Source organism: Equus przewalskii, chromosome 30, assembly GCF_037783145.1.
Source record: "Equus przewalskii isolate Varuska chromosome 30, EquPr2, whole genome shotgun sequence".
NCBI lineage: Eukaryota > Metazoa > Chordata > Mammalia > Perissodactyla > Equidae > Equus > Equus przewalskii.
The window spans coordinates 10,984,652-11,005,518 of record NC_091860.1 but is presented as its reverse complement, the minus strand read 5'-3'; the positions used below and the strand labels follow the sequence as shown (position 1 = coordinate 11,005,518).

General features: G+C 43.4%; 1 protein-coding gene and 1 long non-coding RNA gene across 52 annotated transcripts in view; one reads left to right on the top strand and one right to left on the bottom strand.

Moving 5' to 3' along the window:
* Window positions 1-20,867, top strand: part of KIAA1217 (KIAA1217 ortholog) — a 705,985-nt gene that overhangs the window by 634,644 nt on the left and 50,474 nt on the right. For 44 of the 50 annotated variants that reach the window (XM_070601047.1, XM_070601015.1, XM_070601011.1 and 41 more), the window contains one exon: window positions 5,302-6,134. In XM_070601047.1, coding sequence (XP_070457148.1) covers window positions 5,302-6,134 — 833 coding nt within the window. Of the gene's footprint in view, window positions 1-497; window positions 818-5,301; window positions 6,135-20,867 lie in introns of those variants that run through there. The other 6 variants (XM_070601038.1, XM_070601037.1, XM_070601031.1 and 3 more) reach the window with 2 other exon arrangements.
* Window positions 1,571-7,833, bottom strand: LOC103566093 (uncharacterized). 2 transcript variants are annotated; one of them, XR_548417.2, is made up of 4 exons: window positions 7,711-7,833; window positions 5,647-5,771; window positions 3,293-3,631; window positions 1,571-1,718 (listed from the first exon to the last, which is right to left on the bottom strand). It is a non-coding gene; the product is annotated as an uncharacterized lncRNA (long non-coding RNA). The 2 variants fall into 2 exon arrangements; XR_011534988.1 differs by lacking the exon at window positions 3,293-3,631 and having other exon boundaries at window positions 7,711-7,826.

Sequence of the window (20,867 nt, the reverse complement as noted above, 5' to 3'; positions counted from 1 at the left end):
GTTGCTAGCCTGGTGCTGTGCAGGGCTGATTAATGGCTGCTACCCGAGGTTCAGCTTGGTAAAACCAACCTGGTTAATTAATAGACAGCCTCCTTGTTTTCCCTCTGGGGTTATAAACCAGGGGAAGAGGCTCACATTTCCGTCAGTTGCCAATCCACAGACTTGCAAAGTCTGGCAGCAGAGTGGGTGTTGGGGGCTGGTCCGTCTAGGTTTTCCAGCAGCGAGCACCCTTCCTCCACAGAACACTGATCTGAGAGTTGGTTCCGGGGGGTAATTAACATGTTGGGTTTCCCGATAGTTTCGTTGGTGGCTGGTTGTTGGTTTGTTACAGTGATCCTGTTTGCTTTAGTAAAATTTATTTTGTCCTGTTTCTTTCATTGTTAACCCATTTACCTTGGCCTCTCAGAGTTCGTTCATTGGTGTGTGTTTTCCGTGTAAGCAATTGTTAAAGGACTGAGTCACCCTGAGTAGCCTGTGGTTGGATGTGGGCTGAGGTTATTCAGTGACTAATTTCCAAGGGGAGGAGAAATTGGCTTATCATGGGGAGGACTACTTTTTATCCATGCCCGTGGCAGCTTTGCTCAGAAGACTGGGTAAAACAAAATGGTCTTTACTGGTTGAGAACACTCAAGCTGGGGAACATTTTAGGATCTGTGTCCTTTGTCATTTCTTCTCTGAAGAGAAAGCTGTGTAAAATATCCAAGAGTGGAACTGAGGATTTAGATGGAGCCAGCAAACAAAGGAGTCGCGTAATTGGGAACTGAGCCAATGTTCTTTTTCACGGAATTAGTTATACAGGTGATTTCCTTGAGAAAAAGTAAGTGGCTTTAATTCTTTGAGGACGAAAGAACCTCATAAGAATCCTTTTCAGTTTTGTCCGATTACTTCATTGTGTGGTCTGATTGAGTGGTATGTTTACAAATTCTAGACTCGGAAGGGTGGGGTTTGAAATACAATCAACTGTACGTAATACTCCCTTTCCACAAAGAATACATATATATTTTAAATGCTCCACAAAAGGACGTGATTACACGAGAGAGTTTCCCAAAATGATTTGAAAGAAACATTTTTCGTGCTAGATTTTTTCCAGAAACAGTTTTAAGATTTTTTTCCCCCTCTTATATTCAAGAAGCTTCTAAATGAGTATTATTTGGTTTAACTTACAGTGTTTGGGGGAACTGAAATATAGATATATATGTTAGGATTCCTAACTCAAACTTTAAGTAATTCATTTGAAACTACCCCAGATTTTTTCTGGTCTTTGGGAAGTACAAGCTAAGCAGCTTACTGAACTATGTGCTGTGGCCAGAGACAGCAGCCTCTCAGCTGGGGCCATGGTACTCAGGCTCTGGAAGAAACTTCGCCGTTCACAAGAACTGGAAGGACTCAACCAAGAGACAGCACTGGTTTGGGCAGAAATGGAAAGTGGGAGAGACGATACCCAACCAAGTAGATGAGCGGTGGAGAATAGCCCTGTTGACTCATTGCCAATAGATACGGTGCAGATAAATGAACATTTTCTTTGTCTAGGCCGAGGTGCAGGCCAATAAATCACCATGTTGTATTCTGGTAGGGTGTTAAAAGAACCTTTATTTTTGTGTTTAGGTCTTTTCTTGCTGTAAAATGAAGTTTGTTAAAGCTCACATAAAGACATTTGTGTTGAAATCTTCTGGGGCAAAAGTGTCGATGATATAACATATCCAGATACTTTTAACTTCCTAAGAGAAACGAGATAATAGAGAAGATTAGTGGCATCAGAGAGGTTGGTGGGAGAATAAGGGACTTAGATATATTAAGCTGAATAGCAACTGTATGTATGTGTTTTGCTTATTTATTTTACCTTTAAAGTTTAATATAGTTTTCTCTTAAATGGTCTGACTTTGAGTGCTAATGCAAGAAAAATCCAGTATGTGTTTAATGCCATTTCTTTGCTTATTCATCAAAAAATAGTTAAAATCAAAACAAAACTGTGTAGGTGCCTGATTCTAGGAAAATATCTCCATGGAAAGAACACTAAAGGCTTGGATTTTTTAAAACTATGAATTATCGAATCTTAGTCATCATTTGGGTTCAGTCAATCAGACCATGAGTACCTCTCGGAGTACATAACATCTCCTTGTGCTGCAGTAGCAAGCTGCTTCCTTGGGAGGTCTCGCTGAAGACTTGGAAAAGATTCTCTCTTGGCACCCCAGCATACCTTCCACCTCATCCCAAGAGTGAATTGTCTTTGGTTGATCCATATCCTTTAGTGTGTGAATCCAACTTATCTCACTTTAAGAGTTCATTCTAGTTGTAGGTTTAAAACATTTTCCCACTGTATAATGGGAACATCATGTCATTCTCTTCTTGGGCTCTATGTAAAGCTGAAGATGGAATTATCAGGGTTCTTTTTAAAACTCAGTCTTGGAGAGTCAGTCGATAGCTTGGCAAGCCAATGTAAGAATTCTGCCAAAAGCTTCCAACCTCTAAATCACCCATACTGACGGAGACATTCAACCTTAGATTACCCGTTCTGTCACTGCTGAATGCTTGTATTCACCTCCACTGTGGGTAACTCAGGAGGACAATGATTCTTTCAGTGACCCTGTTGAATGATGGCAAGATTATTTTGAAGTGGACAAGGCAGGGCTGATATACAGCATTACCATTAGGTACACGATGCTGATCGCTTATGGCTGGGATCCATCCTTGTTGGCTGAGGTCCCATTCTGATAGGTTGGTACTCTTGTGATACTGGTTACTAGATGTTAAATATTTTGGCTGTCACCTCCATTCCCCATATGAATAGACAGCATATCAGAATTATTGTTAATTAATTGTTACATTTCTTTCTGAATTCATTTACACCAAGAAAGTCTAATGAAATTTTTTTGTGTGTTTCATTTTAAAAGTTAGTTGTATAATGTATCCTAACCCTTTCTTTTCATATCACTAGCTATATTTTTAAAATACTTATACAGGCATGTCTGTTGTTTTAAAAGAAATTTACTCAACTTTTTGTTGATTAAAATTAATTTTGCATTTTCATTTCGTTAATATTCTTTATCCTTCTAAACAGTTCTCTACTCCTTAGAATCTTGACATCTCTTTTAATTCTCTTGCCAGAAAAAGGGGGTGTTAATTGGGATCAGGATCCCCAAATCAAGATGTAATCTGAAGCCAGATAAGGAGGGAAAAGAACAGGGAGTGGTGACTAACCTTGTCAGGATCATTGTTCATCCTAAGAGGTTTCTAGACCTTTGAAACCCTTTTTTACGTTTTTGGAATTAATAACAATGACAGTAGTACCTACCATTCGTTTGCACCTGATCCCCCTTGAGCACTGCGGTGTACTTTATACACAGTGGCATCTTTGAATAGATATGATGAATTTATCTTTATGTTCATTTGGGTTGATTACTGCATTGTGTGGTCTGATTGTGTGGGGCATTTGGCCAGCTATGCACTGGGACAGTCCCTCTTGTCTTTTGTGAGCTGGGTATGACCTGGGAGGCTCTGCATTGTTTACCACTCAGCCAGATCTTTCCTTTCATTGTGCCCTGCCTTGTGGAAGACAGAGTGGGAGCGGTATTTATAGAGGATCCATGTTGATCTGCTGCAAACCTTCTGAAACGCGGTTGCTCCAGCCATTCTGGAATGAGAATTGGGTATATTATCACACAGTGACCTTGGGAATGCCCTTAGATGATCAGGTCTAAGGCCCTGGGCACCTGACTCATGAGGGTGTCAAGTGAGTGAGCAGAGAGAGGAGTGCATGGGCTGGAGTGTCAGGGCTGGGCCATGTGGAGCAGACGCACCTGGATCCCAGCCTCGAGCTCGGCCTCACTTTGGATCCACAAGGGCTAGGAAATGGGGAGAGAGTCCCAGGGGTGAGGACAGCTTGAAGATATCCCAAGTTCAGTTTAGAGGGGGGAATAGACTAGCCTATGTGGTGGGAGTGTGTGTGGATGTTGGGGAGGTGGGGGTAGTGGAGATAAAATTGTGATTGCGAGTGAGGGGACTGCATACTCTGGGGTCTCCAGAAACAGCTCCCTAAAGGGGCTGAGGAGCCAATTCAATGATGCTCAGGTAATGTACCCTCAAAGGGTTCCTTTTGGTTGCTATATATTTCCACTTTGCTTGCATTTTTTATTGCTCATTTCCATTATAAAATCCATCATAATATGTAAAACTCCTGGGTCAGGGATTCTGCGCTGCTGGATGGTTCCAGAAACAAGATAAGGAAGCTGTGGGAGTCCTGCCGGTTCTTCCCCTGATTCTCATCTAAGAGATGTACCTTCTCGAGGGCAGAGACTCCGGTGGCTTGTTTAGAGCTGTATCCTAGAATAATGCCTGGTTCTTAGCAAGTGCTGCGTAAATACTGTTTACTAAATGAATAAATTTATAGGGTAAGGAATCAGTACGTTTTCAGGCCATTGGGCTCTGTTTCATTTTCAACCTTTTCCTGTTGCATCAGCTTTTTCTTCTCTCTTCCCCCATCACCCACACTGTGGTTCTCTCAGCTGCTCATCTTGGTTCTGGTCCATTTGAGCCCACCTCCTGTCTCTTCATTTGAGCCCCTACCTCACCCACCCCCCAACCATTATGCCCTCCTTGTCGTCACATCTCCCAAAAGTCCGATGGGAATGTGGCCTCCTGTGATAACACAAATAGAACTTGAAGAGTAGGCTTGGGAGACTCCACAATGTTGAGGTCTCTATCAGGTATATTCATTTCCTGCGTTTGGTGTAACAAATTACCACAAACTTGGCTTAAAACACCACCAAGTCATGATCCTACAGTCCTGAAGATCAGAAGTCCAGACTGGGTTTCACAGGCCAGTATCAAGGTATTGGCAGTGCCACAGTCCCACTGGAGAGGCTCTAGGGGAGAACGCATTTCCTTGCCCTTTCCAGCTTCTGGAAGCTGTCTGCATTCCTTGGCTCATGCTTCCCTCCTCCATCTTCAGAGTCAGCAGTGTAGCATCTTCCAGTCTCTCTCTCTCTGACCTTCTTCTGTCATCACATCTCCTTCCCTGACTCTGACCCTCCTGCAACCCTCTTTCACATATAAGGACCCTTGTGATTGCATTAGAGCCCAATCCAAGATAACCTCCTCATCTCAACATCCTTAAGAGGGGACACGTGCAAAGTCCTTTTTGCCATAAAAGGGAACATAGTTAACAGGTTCCACAGTTTAGGGTGCAGACATCTTTCAGGGGCCATTACTCAGCCTCCACATCAGGGAAGCCACTGTCACATTGAGACTTCTCTAAAAACATGAATATCAAAGTAAATTTTCTAATTACTGTTTTATTTTCAGATGCAGAGAGAAATTGTTTATGCAAGAGGAGATGGCCCTGGTGTCTCTCGACCTGGATCCACAGCTCATCCACCCCATGCCATCCCAAATTCTCCACCGTCCACTCCTGTGCCCCATTCCATGCCTCCTTCCCCATCCAGAATTCCTTATGGGGGCTCTCGCCCAATGGTTGTTCCTGGCAATGCCACCATCCCCAGGGACAGACTCTCCAGCCTGCCAGTCTCCAGATCCATCTCACCCAGCCCAAGCGCCATTTTGGAAAGAAGAGATGTAAAGCCAGATGAAGACATGAGCGGCAAGAACATTGCAATGTACCGAAATGAGGGCTTCTACCCTGAACCTTACCTTTATCATGAGGGGCGGATGAGCATCGCCTCTTCCCACGGCGGGCACCCGCTGGATGTCCCTGATCACATCATCGCATATCACCGCACAGCTATTCGGTCAGCGAGTGCGTACTGCAACCCTACCTTGCAAGCAGAAATGCAGATGGAGCAGTCACTGTACAGACAGAAATCAAGGAAATATCCAGATAGCCACTTGCCTACTCTGGGCTCCAAAACGCCCCCATCCTCTCCCCACCGAGTCAGTGACCTGAGGATGGTAGATATGCATGCTCACCATAACGCCCATGGGCCCCCTCTCACCATGCAGCCAGACCGGGTCTCGCCAAGCCGCCAGGCCTTCAAGAAGGAGCCAGGCACCTTGGTGTATATTGAAAAGCCACGGACCACCCCGGGATTATCTGGCATTGTGGACCTCGGCCCTCCTCTCGTTGAGAAGCAGGTGTTTGCTTACAGCACCGCCACAATCCCCAAAGACAGAGAGACCAGGTAAGGTGGGCAGGGTGGCCGGGGCTGATCTGTGCCTGTGTGTCGTCAAGGGCTGCTCTTCAGAGGTCAGACCAAGAGAAGAGATGTCAGCTGAGCACCAGCTTTGTGCAGTGTGCCCAGTGGGTGCTGCTGAGGGCATAGAGTAGGATCAAAGGTCATCCTTGTCCTCAGAGAGTCTCGAAATTGGTGGTGGTCAAGTGAGGCAGACCAATAGCTGTGCTAAGGGAGGGCAGACACACCAGCAAAAGTGGTCAGGGTGTGCCTCCGGAGCATGCCTCTAACAGCATCATCGTTGATATAAATCTGAATAATTCAGAAGAAAATTCTGATTAGCAGAAACCATTCTGACAGATGGATCAAGAGCTTATAGTAGGGGCCGGCCCGTGGCCAAGTGGTTAAGTTTGTGCACTCCGATTCGGCGGCCTGGGTTTTACCAGTTCAGATCCTAGGCGTGCACGTGGCACCACTCATCATGCCATGCTGAGACAGGTGTCCCACATAGAGGAACTAGAATGACCTACAACTAGGATATACAACTACGTACTGGGGCTTTGGGGAGAAAAAAAAAAAAAAGAGGAAGATTGGCAACAAATGTTAGCTTGGAGTCATTCTTCCTCAACAAAAAAAAGCATACCTTAAAAAAAAGAGAGAGCTTATAATTATTGATCTGCCATTGAAAATAAGGAGTGAGTGGTTCAAGTTTTAACTGTTTGAAATGGCAATTTGTGTTTTTCCTTGTGGAGTACAATCGTGTTTTCTCATCTGGTTTTGGAAAATGGCAAGAATGTGTCACTGTCTTGTCATCTAGGGTGATAAAAAACGCGAATTTGCGTAAAGATAGGACGGTTTTAATACTCATTCAGGAGTGGTTCTGTGACCAGCAAAAATTTTTTAGTGAATGAGACACTCTCAATATTTAAATTTCTTTTTTAATATGCATGTTTTTATAATTTATAATTTACCAGCCCACAACCTTCCTACTGTGTCTTAAAAACTCTCCAGGGGCCAGCCCTGTGGCCGAGTGGTTAAGTGTGCGCACTCCACTTCAGCAGCCAGGGGTTTCGGCGGTTCGAATCCGACATGGCACCACTCATCACCCCATGCTGGGGCAGCGTCCCACATGCCACAACCAGGAGGACCTACAACTAGAATACACAACTATGCACTCGGGGGCTTTGGGGAGAAGAAGAAGAAAAAGAAGATTGGCAACAGTTGTTAGCTCAGGTGCCGATATTTTAAAAAACAACCTCCAAAGTTCCTTTAATAATAGAAAAGCTAATTTTGATAAACGGGATTTCTCTTGCCTGAACTGGTTGAAAGAAGTCAACATAATAATTATAACCATAAAAATCTAGTCAAAGAAATTGAGTCCAAAAGAGGTTAAGAATTTTACCTGTTGTCATATATGAATTCAGAAGGCATGTGAAACATAAGATTCAGATATTCAGTTTTTAAGCACCTTGTTAGAACCACTGTCTCCTGCTTCTCACCAAAAATGATAATATCCCTTACTGTAATCATAACTTTATTTTAAAAAGGCCAAAATTGTGGCCAGAATGTGAATCATCTGTCTTACTTTTTTCCACACAAATCAGAAAGCCTTGTTTTCATGAGCAGGATTTTATCGTGAAAGGGCCATCTCTCCTTATCTGTTCAGTCAACAGCAAAAAGATTCCAGGAGGATGGAAAGAGAATGAACATGGAAGTTTGGGGTCAGTGATGCAACAATGAATTCTAACCCGTTCACACAGCTAAAAAAACAGCAACGGTGACTGGCTTGATGATGTAGGACCGAGAAATGGATTGGAAACTGGTATTCATTCTCTTCTTTCCAAAGGCCTTAGAGGGAAATTCTAAGACTCAAAGAAAGACGCTTCTCATGAGCACAGACAGCTGAGGGGTGTGGGATAAACACTGAGGCTCCTTGGAACAGACTAGTGTCACAGCTAGAGGGAAATCTACCAACACCCGCCTTAAGGCTTGGAAGCTTGTGCCCTGTGCTTCAAAGAAAGGGTAACACGTCTGCTGTCGTGGGCTGTGAGGGGCTGGTCGGGGAATGTGTGTCACTGAGAGGGTTAGTGTGTCACTAATGTCTTAGAGCCATGAGGATTTGGTCCAGGAAACAATAAAAACTATCCATCTCTAGGATATGATGTTGACGGCCAGAATCCATCCTCCCCACTGTCCCCACCCACCCCCACGCTGACCCACCTTGTAGGTAGAAGAGGATTGAGAGCTTGATTCTGCCCTGGGTCATATGAAGCCATTTCCACTCTGCTGGTTTCTAGGCACGTCTTGGCCAGTGATGGTGTCTGACTTCTTCCCCAGCATCTAGCTCAGGGTCGTATGTGCAGTTGCCACACATATGTAACTTAATGAACATCATTAAACCCAGCTTTTCATGGGATCTGGTTATGGGAGAAAACAAAATGAAGGAACCCTCTGCTTGCAAGTGGAATCTTCTAGATATCACTCTCTGATTAAAGTCTTGAAGAATTTTAGCTTTAAATAGCATCACTGTTCTTTCGAGGCTTCCATTTCCTTTTTGAAAAGGATTTGCCGCCCTCAGAGATTTCCATTTTACTGAAGCTCAGAAAATTCTATGGATTTCTGTTTTGCATATTAAGAATCCTTTTTAGGAAATCCAAATTATCTCATTTCTAGTATTAAAAAAATTGACTAAAAAGGTTCATGTTCACCTAAAATATACTGTCATTATCACTACCGTATTCTGACATATGATTGTAATTATGAATGTAATTTTACATGTTCACATATTTTCATGTCCCGTAATGTGAAATAGCAGAGGAAGAATTTTATCTCTCACGTCTTGCCCAGGTGATTCCTCACCTTTTAATCAGCTTATCTCCAGAGGGTGGAATTGGAGTGCAATGCTGGCTCGATTTCCCTTCTTCTGTAGCCCTACACACACACACACACACACGCACGCACACACCTCTCTACATTTAGAGTTGCTGTTCCTGAAAGACCTAAACATCCCCACTAACTCAACCCAGGCACGTGACAAATGTGTGTATAGAATGATTCTCTAATAAAAAGAACTTGAGTCTGGAAGTGTGGTTATCAGCCCTGCCATCCATCACCTCATTGTTACCTAGATAGATAAGAATGTAGGACAAACGAGCAAGTGCCATGCTGCCTGGGTACTGCTGGGGAATATTAGAAGAAGAAGAAGAAGGTTGATGGTAGCTATCATTTATTGAGAACCTTTTCATGAGCTAAACACTGTGTTAAGTAGTTTTCATCCATCATGTGATATGATCCTCATGATGACCCAGTGAGTTATGTTCTATCATCATCCTCATTTTACAGATGCAGAAATGTAGCTCAGAGAGGTTAAGTAACTTGCCCAAGGTCACAAAGCCAGTAAGTAACAGAGAATGTCCAGGTCCCTTAAGGAATCCATACTTTTTACCAGTGTGCAATATTCTGCCTGATGAGTGAGAACCATGAGCCATACCACCCAGCAGAGAAGTAAATTCAGGAGTGAATTCTGAGCATTTCAACCAAAATTCTTAAAAAATTGTTTCAGGACTGGATGCAAAGTAACTGCCCCTGGAGATGTTTACGATCTTAAACATGGTAGAATTTGCATAATTATGCTGCTAAATATATACATGTCGTTTAAAATATAACTGCCTTAGCTAGTATATTAGCACAATTATGCAGAAATAGGGAAAGAAATAAGAGAACATTCTTGGTAGATTTTATTTTCAAAAAATGAGTGAAGACTGTCGGACAAAATCTTTTAAAATGAGAATTCCAGAAACAATTATTGAAGCACAAGATTATAGTGCATTGCCTCACCTATACCATGATGTTATTTTAGAAATATTTGATCCATGTAAGTGTTTTCAAAGAGTCTTCAACTCCTAAAAGTCTAACTTCGTGAGTACAGGGCCCTATAAAGTGCTAAACCAATTTCTGTGGCAATTTTATAATATTAAAAAGCAAATCTGAGAGTGCTTTTTATATGAAACGCTCAAGTGGAATTTTACATCTGAGCTGTGAAGCTACAGGAACACAGGAGGGAGACTGAGAAATCCATAGTGATACTTTCTTATGGGCACTGCTGGATTCATGTGCTGTTCAGAAGGGCACGTCTATGAAATAGTCCAAATAATTGCAAGATGTGCAAAATCAGAGAGCAAAATTCTTCCTTTCCCATCTGTACTTAGGAAACTTCCAACGGTAGCTTTTTTTTGTTGAGGGAACATGATTTTATAAAAGCTCTATTGACTTGAAGAGTTAAAGATGAGGTAATTTCATCTTGATTCTTTTATTTAGCCATGTACCTTAATCTAAAGAATTTGACCTCTATTTTCCTATAAAGACGCTTCCACAAAGCATCTAGTGATGACAAATTGTATATAGACGATCTGGAAAAGATGATGTATATGGTAGAACATGTGTGATGGTAGAGCTGTCTACCCAAGGTGGCCATGGACTTGGGCTAGAGCAACAGATGTTGACTTTCAGGATAGCAATTCTCCTGTCTGAACTTCTAGAAAGAAAATGATCTTGAGTGACGAGGTGGCTTTACCCAGATGACTTCCCTTCAGCTGGGACTCCAAGAAAAGAATGGATCCATGTGACTGTGAAGGACTGCCAAGGGAGACGTTGTGTGACAGATGACTTAGTGCATGAGGTTCCTTCTTCCCTGGGTTATAAAATTACTTCATTAAACAGCATCACTCTATCTATGCATGGAGCATAAAACAGCCCTTAAGAATTGTAAAATTCTAGGACATTTATGTTTTGCTTTTTCCTGTTTAGAGTTTGGATCATATAATGTAAAATATCTTTACTGAAATAACTTTCAAAATTCAAGGGTACTCATTGCCAAGTGTCTAATAGCTCTCCTTCCAAATATATAACAGATTCTTCCAAATGTAATATTTGCAAGACATGGTAAATGAATTGAGATCGTATTTTTACACTATTCTGCACCTACGGTAGCTAAATTCAACACACTAGTCAAGAATCCACTGGGGAGCCAGTTCTTGCCCTTTCTGGGCATATATATCTGGAGAAAGAGAAGCCACATGAGATCTCACTGTGATTTCTAAGGCATCACAGACTTAGAGGAAGAATCCTTGCCTTGGGCCAATCAGAAAGAAAGAGAAAGAAAACTTCTGTGTACAGGAGGAAGCCTGCATAGTAACTGGTAGCTTGTGTCTGTTCTTAATCATTTGACATCACTTTCTCATTTTATGAGGATTACGTGTTATTGTGTTGGTAGCTTCCAGAGGGGAAATACATCCTGGGTTTAACAGTTGATTGAGTGAAAGTTGAAATTCAGATTTATGTCCTTTAAAAATGTTCACAGTGGCTGGCAGACCATTGAAGATTGTCTAAACTATGCTTTATCCTGCCAGAGAGGTGAGTCTGAATGATTAAAATAGAAGGATTAATTTTTCTCCTTTTTCTGCATGTGTAGTCAAAAGTGAGCTACATCAGAGATCTCCTAAGTAGTTGGACTTGGGATCTTTCTAGAGCAAGGTTTCTTAATTTCTTCACTATTGATATTTTGGGCCCAATAATTTCTTGTAGGGGGAGTGCTCTCCTGTGCATTGTAGGATATTTAGTGGCATCTCCAGCCTCTACCCCACTAGGCGCCAGGAGCCAACTACACTCCTCTAACCCTACCCCAATCAGGACAACCAAAAACAGCTCCAGATGTTGTCAGATGCCCCCCAAGGGGCAAACGTCCCTGGTTGAGAAACACTGTTCTAAAAGAAATGTGGACTTTTTCTACTTAATGAAGCAGAGAAATGAAAGAATGCCCCACGCTCAAGGAATGTAAATTGTGACATTCTTAAAACATGGATCTTGACAATTATCACCTCAGTTCCGCCCTTGACCTCTTGATAACGCAACTTCATCATCGTTAGAATTTGCTGTTAGTACCTCCGGTTCATCAGTCTGTGATCAGTCATTTATTGAGAGGCAATAATGTGCAGTGTTAGGAACGTGGGCTCCAGAACCAGACTACCTGGGTTCAAATCCTGATTCTAACACTTGCTACCAGTTGGGACCTGTGGCAAAGTGCTGAATCTTTCTCTGCCTCAGTTTTCTCGTCTGTAAAATAGGGACAATAATAACGTCTGCCTCACCAGATGGAACAACTCATTGCAGTTAAGTGCCTTGTGCCAGGTCTGCCACATAGGAAGCATGCTCTACTACATGCTACTAAACAGAGCGATTAATGCCCAGAGATGGCTGGGACAAAGGACTGTGCCTGAAGAAGCAGGAGACAAATCGTTGACTATAATACCAGGAAGAACATAAAGCAGGTGGGGGTGTGGGAGAGACTAAAACTCAGTGTGAACAGAGAATGGAATCAGCCGGGCTTAATGATCCAAATTAGGATGTTTAGAATATCAAAGCCACTTTTCAGTCCACTTCCGGAGAGCAGTCAGGGTGGCCCCTCTTCTTGGGTCAAGGAGCAAAAAGACAAGCTGGGGGGCTGGCCCCGTGGCCGAGTGGTTAAGTTCGCGCGCTCCGCTGCAGGCGGTCCAGTGTTTCTTTGGTTCGAATCCTGGGCGCGGACATGGCACTGCTCGTCAGACCACGCTGAGGCAGCGTCCCACATGCCACAACTAGAAGAACCCACAACGAAGAATACACAACTATGTACCGGGGGGCTTTGGGGAGAAAAAGGGAAAAAAAAATAAAATCTTTAAAAAAAAAAAAAGAATAGAGTTTAAAAAAAAAAAAAAAAAGACAAGCTGGGATTAGGGCATCCTTTTAAAATTGCACCTGAGCTAGATGATTGAGGAGAAAGACACCTAACCAGGTAGAGTCGAAACTGCCAAGTGATCTGTTTTGATGCCTAATAGTGCCTGACTGGTTCGGCTGTTGTCTGAATTGCTTTTCCATGTAGCTCTAATTATCAATCAATAAATGTTTATTGAGCTCCTCGTACGTGCTTAGCTGTGGGCTGGTTGCTTTGCAGGATACAAAGAAACTTAGACGTGGTCCCCGTGCACAACAAATGTATAGGGGGAAGACAATGACAAAACATTAAAAGCATAATATAAATGTATAAGCTATGCCACGGTTAAGGACAGGAAGCTTCTGAGCTACGAATGCCTGCTAAATAACTGTTCTGCAGGAACAGCCACAACATATGATTTCATTTGTGGGTGATGCCCAGTGATGCTCCTCTTGTCACCCTGAGAGTGACAATGTCTCCTAGTGAAGCAGAGAGAAAGGAGGCGGCCATGCCAAGTCCCTAAGGGGTAGAGTGCCCCTCCCTGAGGCTGGAGCTCCATGGGGAGATGTGTTCCCGACATCTCCAAGTCCAGCTGGAAAGTCAGGGCACGTTTTCCTCAAAAACAATGGAGAACAATGATAGGACTAATAATACATTATAGGGTAAAGAGCCTTCCGTGGGCCAGCTGGAAATCCAGCCACCGTTTATTCCAAGTTCTAAACAATGAAAGTACAAGTAAACTTTTCAATTACAAGCCTATCATAATTTGGGAACTGCTTGTACACAATTAATTCTAAAGAAGTGATTACAGACAGTAATTGCTATGAATTCAGAACTTTTCCGAACTTATGCTGGTCTGGGAGCTTTCATGAGAATGTCAAAATGGACTAGAATTTAAGGGATATACTTAAGGGAATGAATGGATATCATTTGGAGAGACAGACTGACCTTTATCCAAAATTTGCTATATTTCTACCATTCTGATGCCTATAAAAATGACATCTGGATATGATGTTTTGCCAGTCTTAGAAGTCAAATAAGTGCTGGTAAATTAAATTATTACTTTATTCGTGGGAATATAACATCATGGTTAAGTATATTTGCTAGTCATTCCTTCAGCTGCTGAGTTCAGGCAAGAGCTGACTGATAAACAAGATACTTCACCAACTGACAAATGTGTGAAGATAGGCCTAGTCTTACACAAGGGATATTCTATCAAAAATACCAGTAGCATGACTGTCACGAGGTCTGTGTTGCTTTAAACAAACCAATTTCTCAAAAGGGAGAGCCATCATCTGTCACTAATTAGGTGAAATTAAAATGCACCCCTGGATGACCTTTGAATATTCATGAGGTGCTGTCAATCAGATGCCTTAGGTCTAAAACCAGAAGCTAAGCCAGAGTCACCTTGATACTGTGAGATTCAGATAATCCCCTTTCCTTGACGACTAGAACCTCCTTCATTAAAGAGAAAAGGAGTAAATGCTTAGGTGCAGGCCTCCCCGAAACGTGGCCAGATCAACGCAATGCAGAGTCAGTGTGGCTGCCACCCAACCCGAAAATGGGGCTCGTCTAAGTGGCCTGACAGTCCAGCAGCTGGATAACCTGGGCTCTCGTGATGTCCAGGCCTCATTTTAACATCTTTTGTAGTTAGCTGTCCTTGTGTCTGGTGGAGAGCACAAAGAGTACACTTGTCCTTATTTGATTTTGGACTTTATTTTTCATAAATGAACTAATTCCAGTATATAGCCAGGTCTAAGCATGAATCTGAAGTTTCAAAAATTGCAAGTCTGAAAAAGTCTGTATTGCCCACAACACTCATGTAGGGCCGGCTGGTATTACCAGTAAATACCTACTCTCCCTCCTTGGCCATCTTCAGAGCTAAATGGATCTTAGAGACCGCTGTCTTCATAGCCGACTTTCCAGGAGAAACATACAGGAGACTTCCCTAAGCTCCAATGACGGGACCTTCTCTAGTCAAATGGTGTTTTCACCACTGCGCTGTCGCAGCATTTTTTTGTTTTTATAGTGCATCCCTCTGTCTTCCAACAAGCATGGTTATCTAAGAAGACAAAATTTAAAAAGAAGCACGCAAAAAAGGCCAAGTATAGGAAATGTCTTCTTTCTTTTTCGTAAGTCACCAGCTTTCGAGTCCACCCTAAGATTTTACAAATCAAAAGCAGATGGGAGTGGGGAGCTTCTTTCCAGGGCTCCCTTAGGACCACTCAAGAGACCGTCTCTCTGTAGCCTCTGACACCGTCTCTTGTTGGAAGGTAAATTACAGGCCCTGCATTCAGGTAGTCGGAACCTGAATGAACGGCTATTCATACTGGTTCGTACCTGTGCAAAAACTGAGATGTCACTTCCAGAGCATGAATAGTAAAAATTACCCTCAGGGACAAGAAAGAAAATGCAAAGTAAGTGGTTTATTAGAGCAGGGTGTGGGCTTGCCCTGGGGAGTGAAAGCTGTCGTCACCGGGAAGTGGAGGGCCTCACCCCAGACATGAGTCACCATGGGAGGCCACTCAAAGCCATGTGGGCTGAGGGTCTGCAGGAGACGTAGGTGTGCTCCCTTAGGCCTCGCTAAGCTTCAGTGTCCTTTGCTGTCAGAGTGGATGGTAACCACCACCTCTTAAGAGGTGTATGCAGTTTAAGTGAAAATGGGTGTAAAATCACTTTGTGAACTGGAGAGTTCTCTATCAATAAGAGTCTTTTTGACATAAAAGCATGAAGCCATAGCCCCTTACAGAAAGAGCAAGGCTGTTGGATCTGGCCATTTGGATCTGAGAGACTGTGTGTCCTCAGGCCTGACTTGGGACAGTATTCTGGGCAGAACAGCCTGCCCGGAAAGTAAGTTGTGAAATCGAGTAAAGGCTCCCTGGAGCATTGCCAAGGACAGCTGCTGTGCTGGGCAGAACGCTGTTGGAACCTTGGAAATCAATGACCGTGCACATTGGAGCACAGGCCTGGGTGTGGCTGAGCTTTGCCCGACCTGCCAGGCCTGTCGTGCCTTTTTTGGCTTCAGTCAAGATCACGGAACCAGAAAAGAATGCTGTGGGGACTAAGGAAGTTCCCTTCAACTAGAAAATTATATGATTCTAGAATTCTATGTGGCAGGATTTCAGAAATGGTGTTTGTTGAGTGTTGGGTGTAAAAGAATGAGCACCTCTATTTAACAAAGGGTGGGAGCCCGAGGAGGCCCTGTTTCCTCTGCGGGCCAAGAGTTCATTCAGCCTCTTACACTGCCTGGCAAGAACTCCTCCAGCACTGGTTTCCTGTGTTTGAATTTGTTGGGACTCTGCATTGTCTCTTCCTCAGCTTCATGCACCCTTCTAGCACATGTCCACCTGACTGGCTCCTCGCCAACATTGGAGTTTCACTCAAACGCCATCAGCTCAGAGAGCCCTTTTCCCACCATTGTACTGGAAGTTGCAACACTTACACACACACACACACTCACACACACACACAAAATGGTATAATTAAGTAAATTTTAGAAATGTATCTGAATATATATGTGTTCATGTGTATACTTATATATACTTATATACTTATATTTGTCTACTTATTTAGTTTGCTGTACCATTATCCTTACCCTCTAAAATGTAAATTCCACAAGCCCTTGGTTTTATTCACTGCTGTAGTCCCAGCACCTGGAACTGTGCCTGGCGCACAGTTGCTGCCAGAAAAACATTTGCTGAATGAATGAAGTTGAAGGGGTACAAGGAAGCCTTGCGCATCCATATGCTTTGCAGTTATAATGTGCTTGCACATACCTTCTCTCCTTTGCCCTCATTTTCTACGTCTCTGTAGAATGACAACCCTGAGAGACAGGGAAGGAAGTTGTTATCCTGGTTTGACGGTTGGGGAAACTGAGGCTCAGGGGCATTCGGTGATTTTTGGGTGCAGATTGATCTCCCCTTGGAGGTCCATTGCTCAACCCCAACTCAGGACATCCAAAAATGAACTCCTGTCTTTCCATCTCAAGGATGAAAATGTCATTCATCCATTACTAGGTCAAAGGCCTTGGCGTTGTCTTGATGGCTGTCTCTCATACTCCACATTTGGACAACCAGAGGACGCGGTCAGATCTGTATCTGAAGCTCCCCTGACTCCAGCTGTTGCTCTCGGCCTCTCGCTGCCACTCTGCTCCAAGCCACCACCACTCTCACCTGATCTGCTCCGACGGCCTCCTACCTGGTCTCCCCACCTGTCCCTGCCCACCTTCTGTCTGCTCGCAGCAGAGAAACCAGAGTGAGCCTGTTAAAATGCAAGTCCTTTCCCATCCCTCCTCGGCTCAGACCTCCACGATGGCTCCGATCACATTCGGAGTCAAAGCCAGAGTCCTTAAAATGACCTGCAGGTAGGGAGAACACACTTCCCAGTTGGACGGGCACAGTTCCAGTTTATCCCTGTGTTCTTCTGCAATAATCAATAGCTCCCTTTGACTTTCAAAAGTATCCTGGTGTGGAAGATTAAGTTATATGATCCCCTTTAAGCCCTGACAAGGTCGACCCTCTGCTACCTTTCTGACATCATCTCCTACTACCCTCCCTTCACTTACTCTGCTCCAGGCACACTGGCCTCCCAGCTGCTCCTCCCAGCCAGCATGTTCCAGTCTTGGGTGTGTGCATCTGCTCCTCCCGTGGCCTGGAATGTTCCTTCCCTGGATAAAATACTCATGGCTTGCTGCCTCACTTCCTTTAGGTCTTTATTCAAACGTCACTTTCTCAGTGAGGTCCTCTCTGGTCCCTATCTAAAATGTCAAATCCCCTCTATCCCCGCTCTGGGCTTTGTTTTTCTCCTTCATATCATTAATGTCTGAGATCAGTTATTCATTTTGTTTATTGTCAGTAGAACATAACCTCCACATGGACAAAAGTTTTTATCTGTTTGTTCACTTCTGTATCCCCAGTGCCGAGAGTATATCGTAGGTGCTCAATAATGCCTGTTGAATTGATGGGTGAAAGAATGGTCACATGGCTGTAAGTGACGGAGTCAGGGCACAAATCTACGTTAATTCCCGGTGCAGTGTGTTTGCTTCCATTAAATTTTATTTAGTCTAATGCTTCTGCCCTTGCCTGGAACTCTCCTTAGAACAGTCTGTTCTACTCTCCTTCCCCTTCCCCCTCTGGCTAAATCCTACCATTCTTTTTGGCTTCATTCACAGTCTCCTCTTCAGAGGAGTTGCTCTTCCCAACTGACTGCTGTGTCTCATCATCCAGGAGCACTTGATCCCTAAGAAGACATGCATCCTGCAGAATCCAACCAGCTGTGCCCGCCCAAGCTAGGTCATCTGAAGTCTGGAGTCAAGAAGAAAGACCTTGGCATCACTTACCCCCAGTCCTATCTCATCGTTCACACTCAGTAGCGATTGTTGATTTGAATTGAAGGTGTTGGTAATCAAATGTCAGCTGAGGCATTTAGGGGACCAGCATTAGTCACTAATAAGTGAAGAACTATTTATTACAGGGAATACCATCATTGCCACAGCATTCTCTCTTCACATCCCATAAGCTCTCATTCTCTCAATGCCTTTGGTGAATTTATGAAGAAAGATTAGAAATAGCTTTTTTTCCCCCCAGATCCTTGTAAATGGGGCTCCATTTTTACCCATTTCTTTATGGGTGTCATTAAATGTGTATATCTTCATGGATTGTAAGTACAACGAGAGCATTCCAGATGAACACCTTCGCTTTGGTCATTGTCTGTTCCTAATTTGGAGAAAACCTGGTTGCCTGAAGAGAGAATTCCACACTCTTCTCCTTGAAGCATCACCAAAAAGAAGTGATATATGAGGAAATAGAAGGGACACAAAGGGGCCGATTCTTCTCATGTATTCCCCTGCTCAGTCAGTCAGAAGGCAAAGTCAGTCCAACATAGGAACGGCAAGGCCAAGAAAGAGGCCAGAAGCAAGAGAATCCACTCAGGACAGTGAAGAGAGTGTGTGGGTTCCACACACGTGCGGAGGAGGAAAATTAAAAGGAATTTCCAGACAGTATTGATGGTTGGAGATGAAGGTTGTGAGGAGGCAGGTAAAGAGCTGGTTTGTGTAAAGAAGGGAACTGAAGACAACCAAAGACCGCTATACTTACAGGGGATTCTGGAGTTTCAGATCTAGACAGTAAAACCCTACCCAGTAAGACTCCAGAGTATGTCTGAAGAAGACACTGAGGATCTATAATGCCAGCTTTTGAAAAGGTTATCAGCACAGATGTTGAAGCTACAAAAGATGATGGACTGGGGTGTGACAGCCAGGAGGCCAGCTTCCCATACCGAAGTCATCTAAGGATGTCAGGGAATTTCCTGGATGCTGATAGGGAATTTATGGATGAGTAATTCAGAATTCAGAAGCAGGGAGGTTGACAGATGATGGATTGAAGTGGCAACAGGGAACATTGAACATGCCCAGTCTTCCTTCTCCATGAGCAGAGGGCGGGGGTGGGGAGGAATAGCAGTCTTCAAGGTCAAGGTTATAAATAATATTTCTTCATGACCCTCTGTGTGCCCAGTCCTCACCTAAGGACTGAGAATGCAAGAAAAAGTGCAGGACATGGACATTACCCTAAGGGGCATGCGATGGTAGCAGGACGGTATTAATGCACACGAAAAATTTAGAGGGATGTATCATTGGTGGCCCCGTTGCACTTACCACCAACTCCATCAGTATCTCCTCGGTAAATCTAGATGCCTCAATGAGAAGGTAAATTCATTGGGAATTTTAGGAAGAATGTCTTTAGTTATACAACTCTTTCATCAAAAGGTTAACATTGGGCAGAAAAAGAAAGTTGATTGCTCAGAATCCTTTTTGAAGCTATACCACAAATTCAGATCATTTGAATTCCAGTGTTCTGTTGAACTCATCTGAAAACAGTGTCTTCAATTACTTTGGTCTTTTTCCTCATACCAGAGAATCAAGCCATGAGCAAACAAGGGCATAGCTTTAAACATGTTCACTATTCAATTCTGGAAAATGCCTTTGGCACTGCCAAGACTAAGGGGTTTAGCTCACTTAGATTTCTCCCTCCCCCAAAAAGCTGATTTTGTGAAAGGCAGGTGCTGCTTAAGAACAATGATACTTTATTCACTGCTGTGTCCACAGCAGCTTGCATAGCTCCTAATACATATTAAGTGCTCAAAGGTATTTGTTGATGACTCATTGTGGTCTCACTTTCTGGGTGGGAGAGAGATGACAGGCAATGAGCAAGAACCAAAAAAAGATCACAAAATATTAGAACTAGAAGTGAGTTGATCCGCCACCTAGTAAGTAGTCTCTGAATGCCAGCCCTGGTTACCATAGTTGTTACTGACTGTCCAGCACCACTAGATGTCACAGTTAGAAACTGGTTAGAAAAGTGAATGCCTCTGACTAGGGGCTAGTCACAACAGCTCGGCTGGCTGGTTTCCGCCAGCTCCTCAGCATTCCTTTTGGATATTTAAAAACATATCCTTAGGGATTCATTATAGGGGAATTACCAGTCTCGTACTTGTTAATGGCACTGACTTGTTTTTTAATAGCCATTAATTTACTTAGATATACAATGGTAAGGACTTAATTCAGGCTTAATGAGGCCTCGGTCAGTACAAAGGCAAGTCCCCAGTCAAAAACTGTTGAAGGTGAAAACTGGCATCGGAAAGTTCTGTCAATGGAGTTACTGGCTAAAACACATCCTGCTAATGCGGACTTTTTTCCTTCCCTGGACTCTGAAGACAGAGAGAGGAGGCCACGAGCAGTCTGGGTCTGGCTTCATCTTCACAGACAGACCCAGGAATGCTGGTTGTAGCAGCAGGAATTCAAATTCTGGGATCAGCACTTTCCCTGGATTGGACTAGAATTTTTTATTAATATTATGCTTGGGCCCCAAGAAGATTCATTCAGCCAGGCTGAGTTATGGCACTAAATGACTAGTTAACCATACCTACTAATCACATAAATATGGTTTATGGAATGATATAAAATGGCTTATGAAATCACTTTTAAACCATCTTTTCAA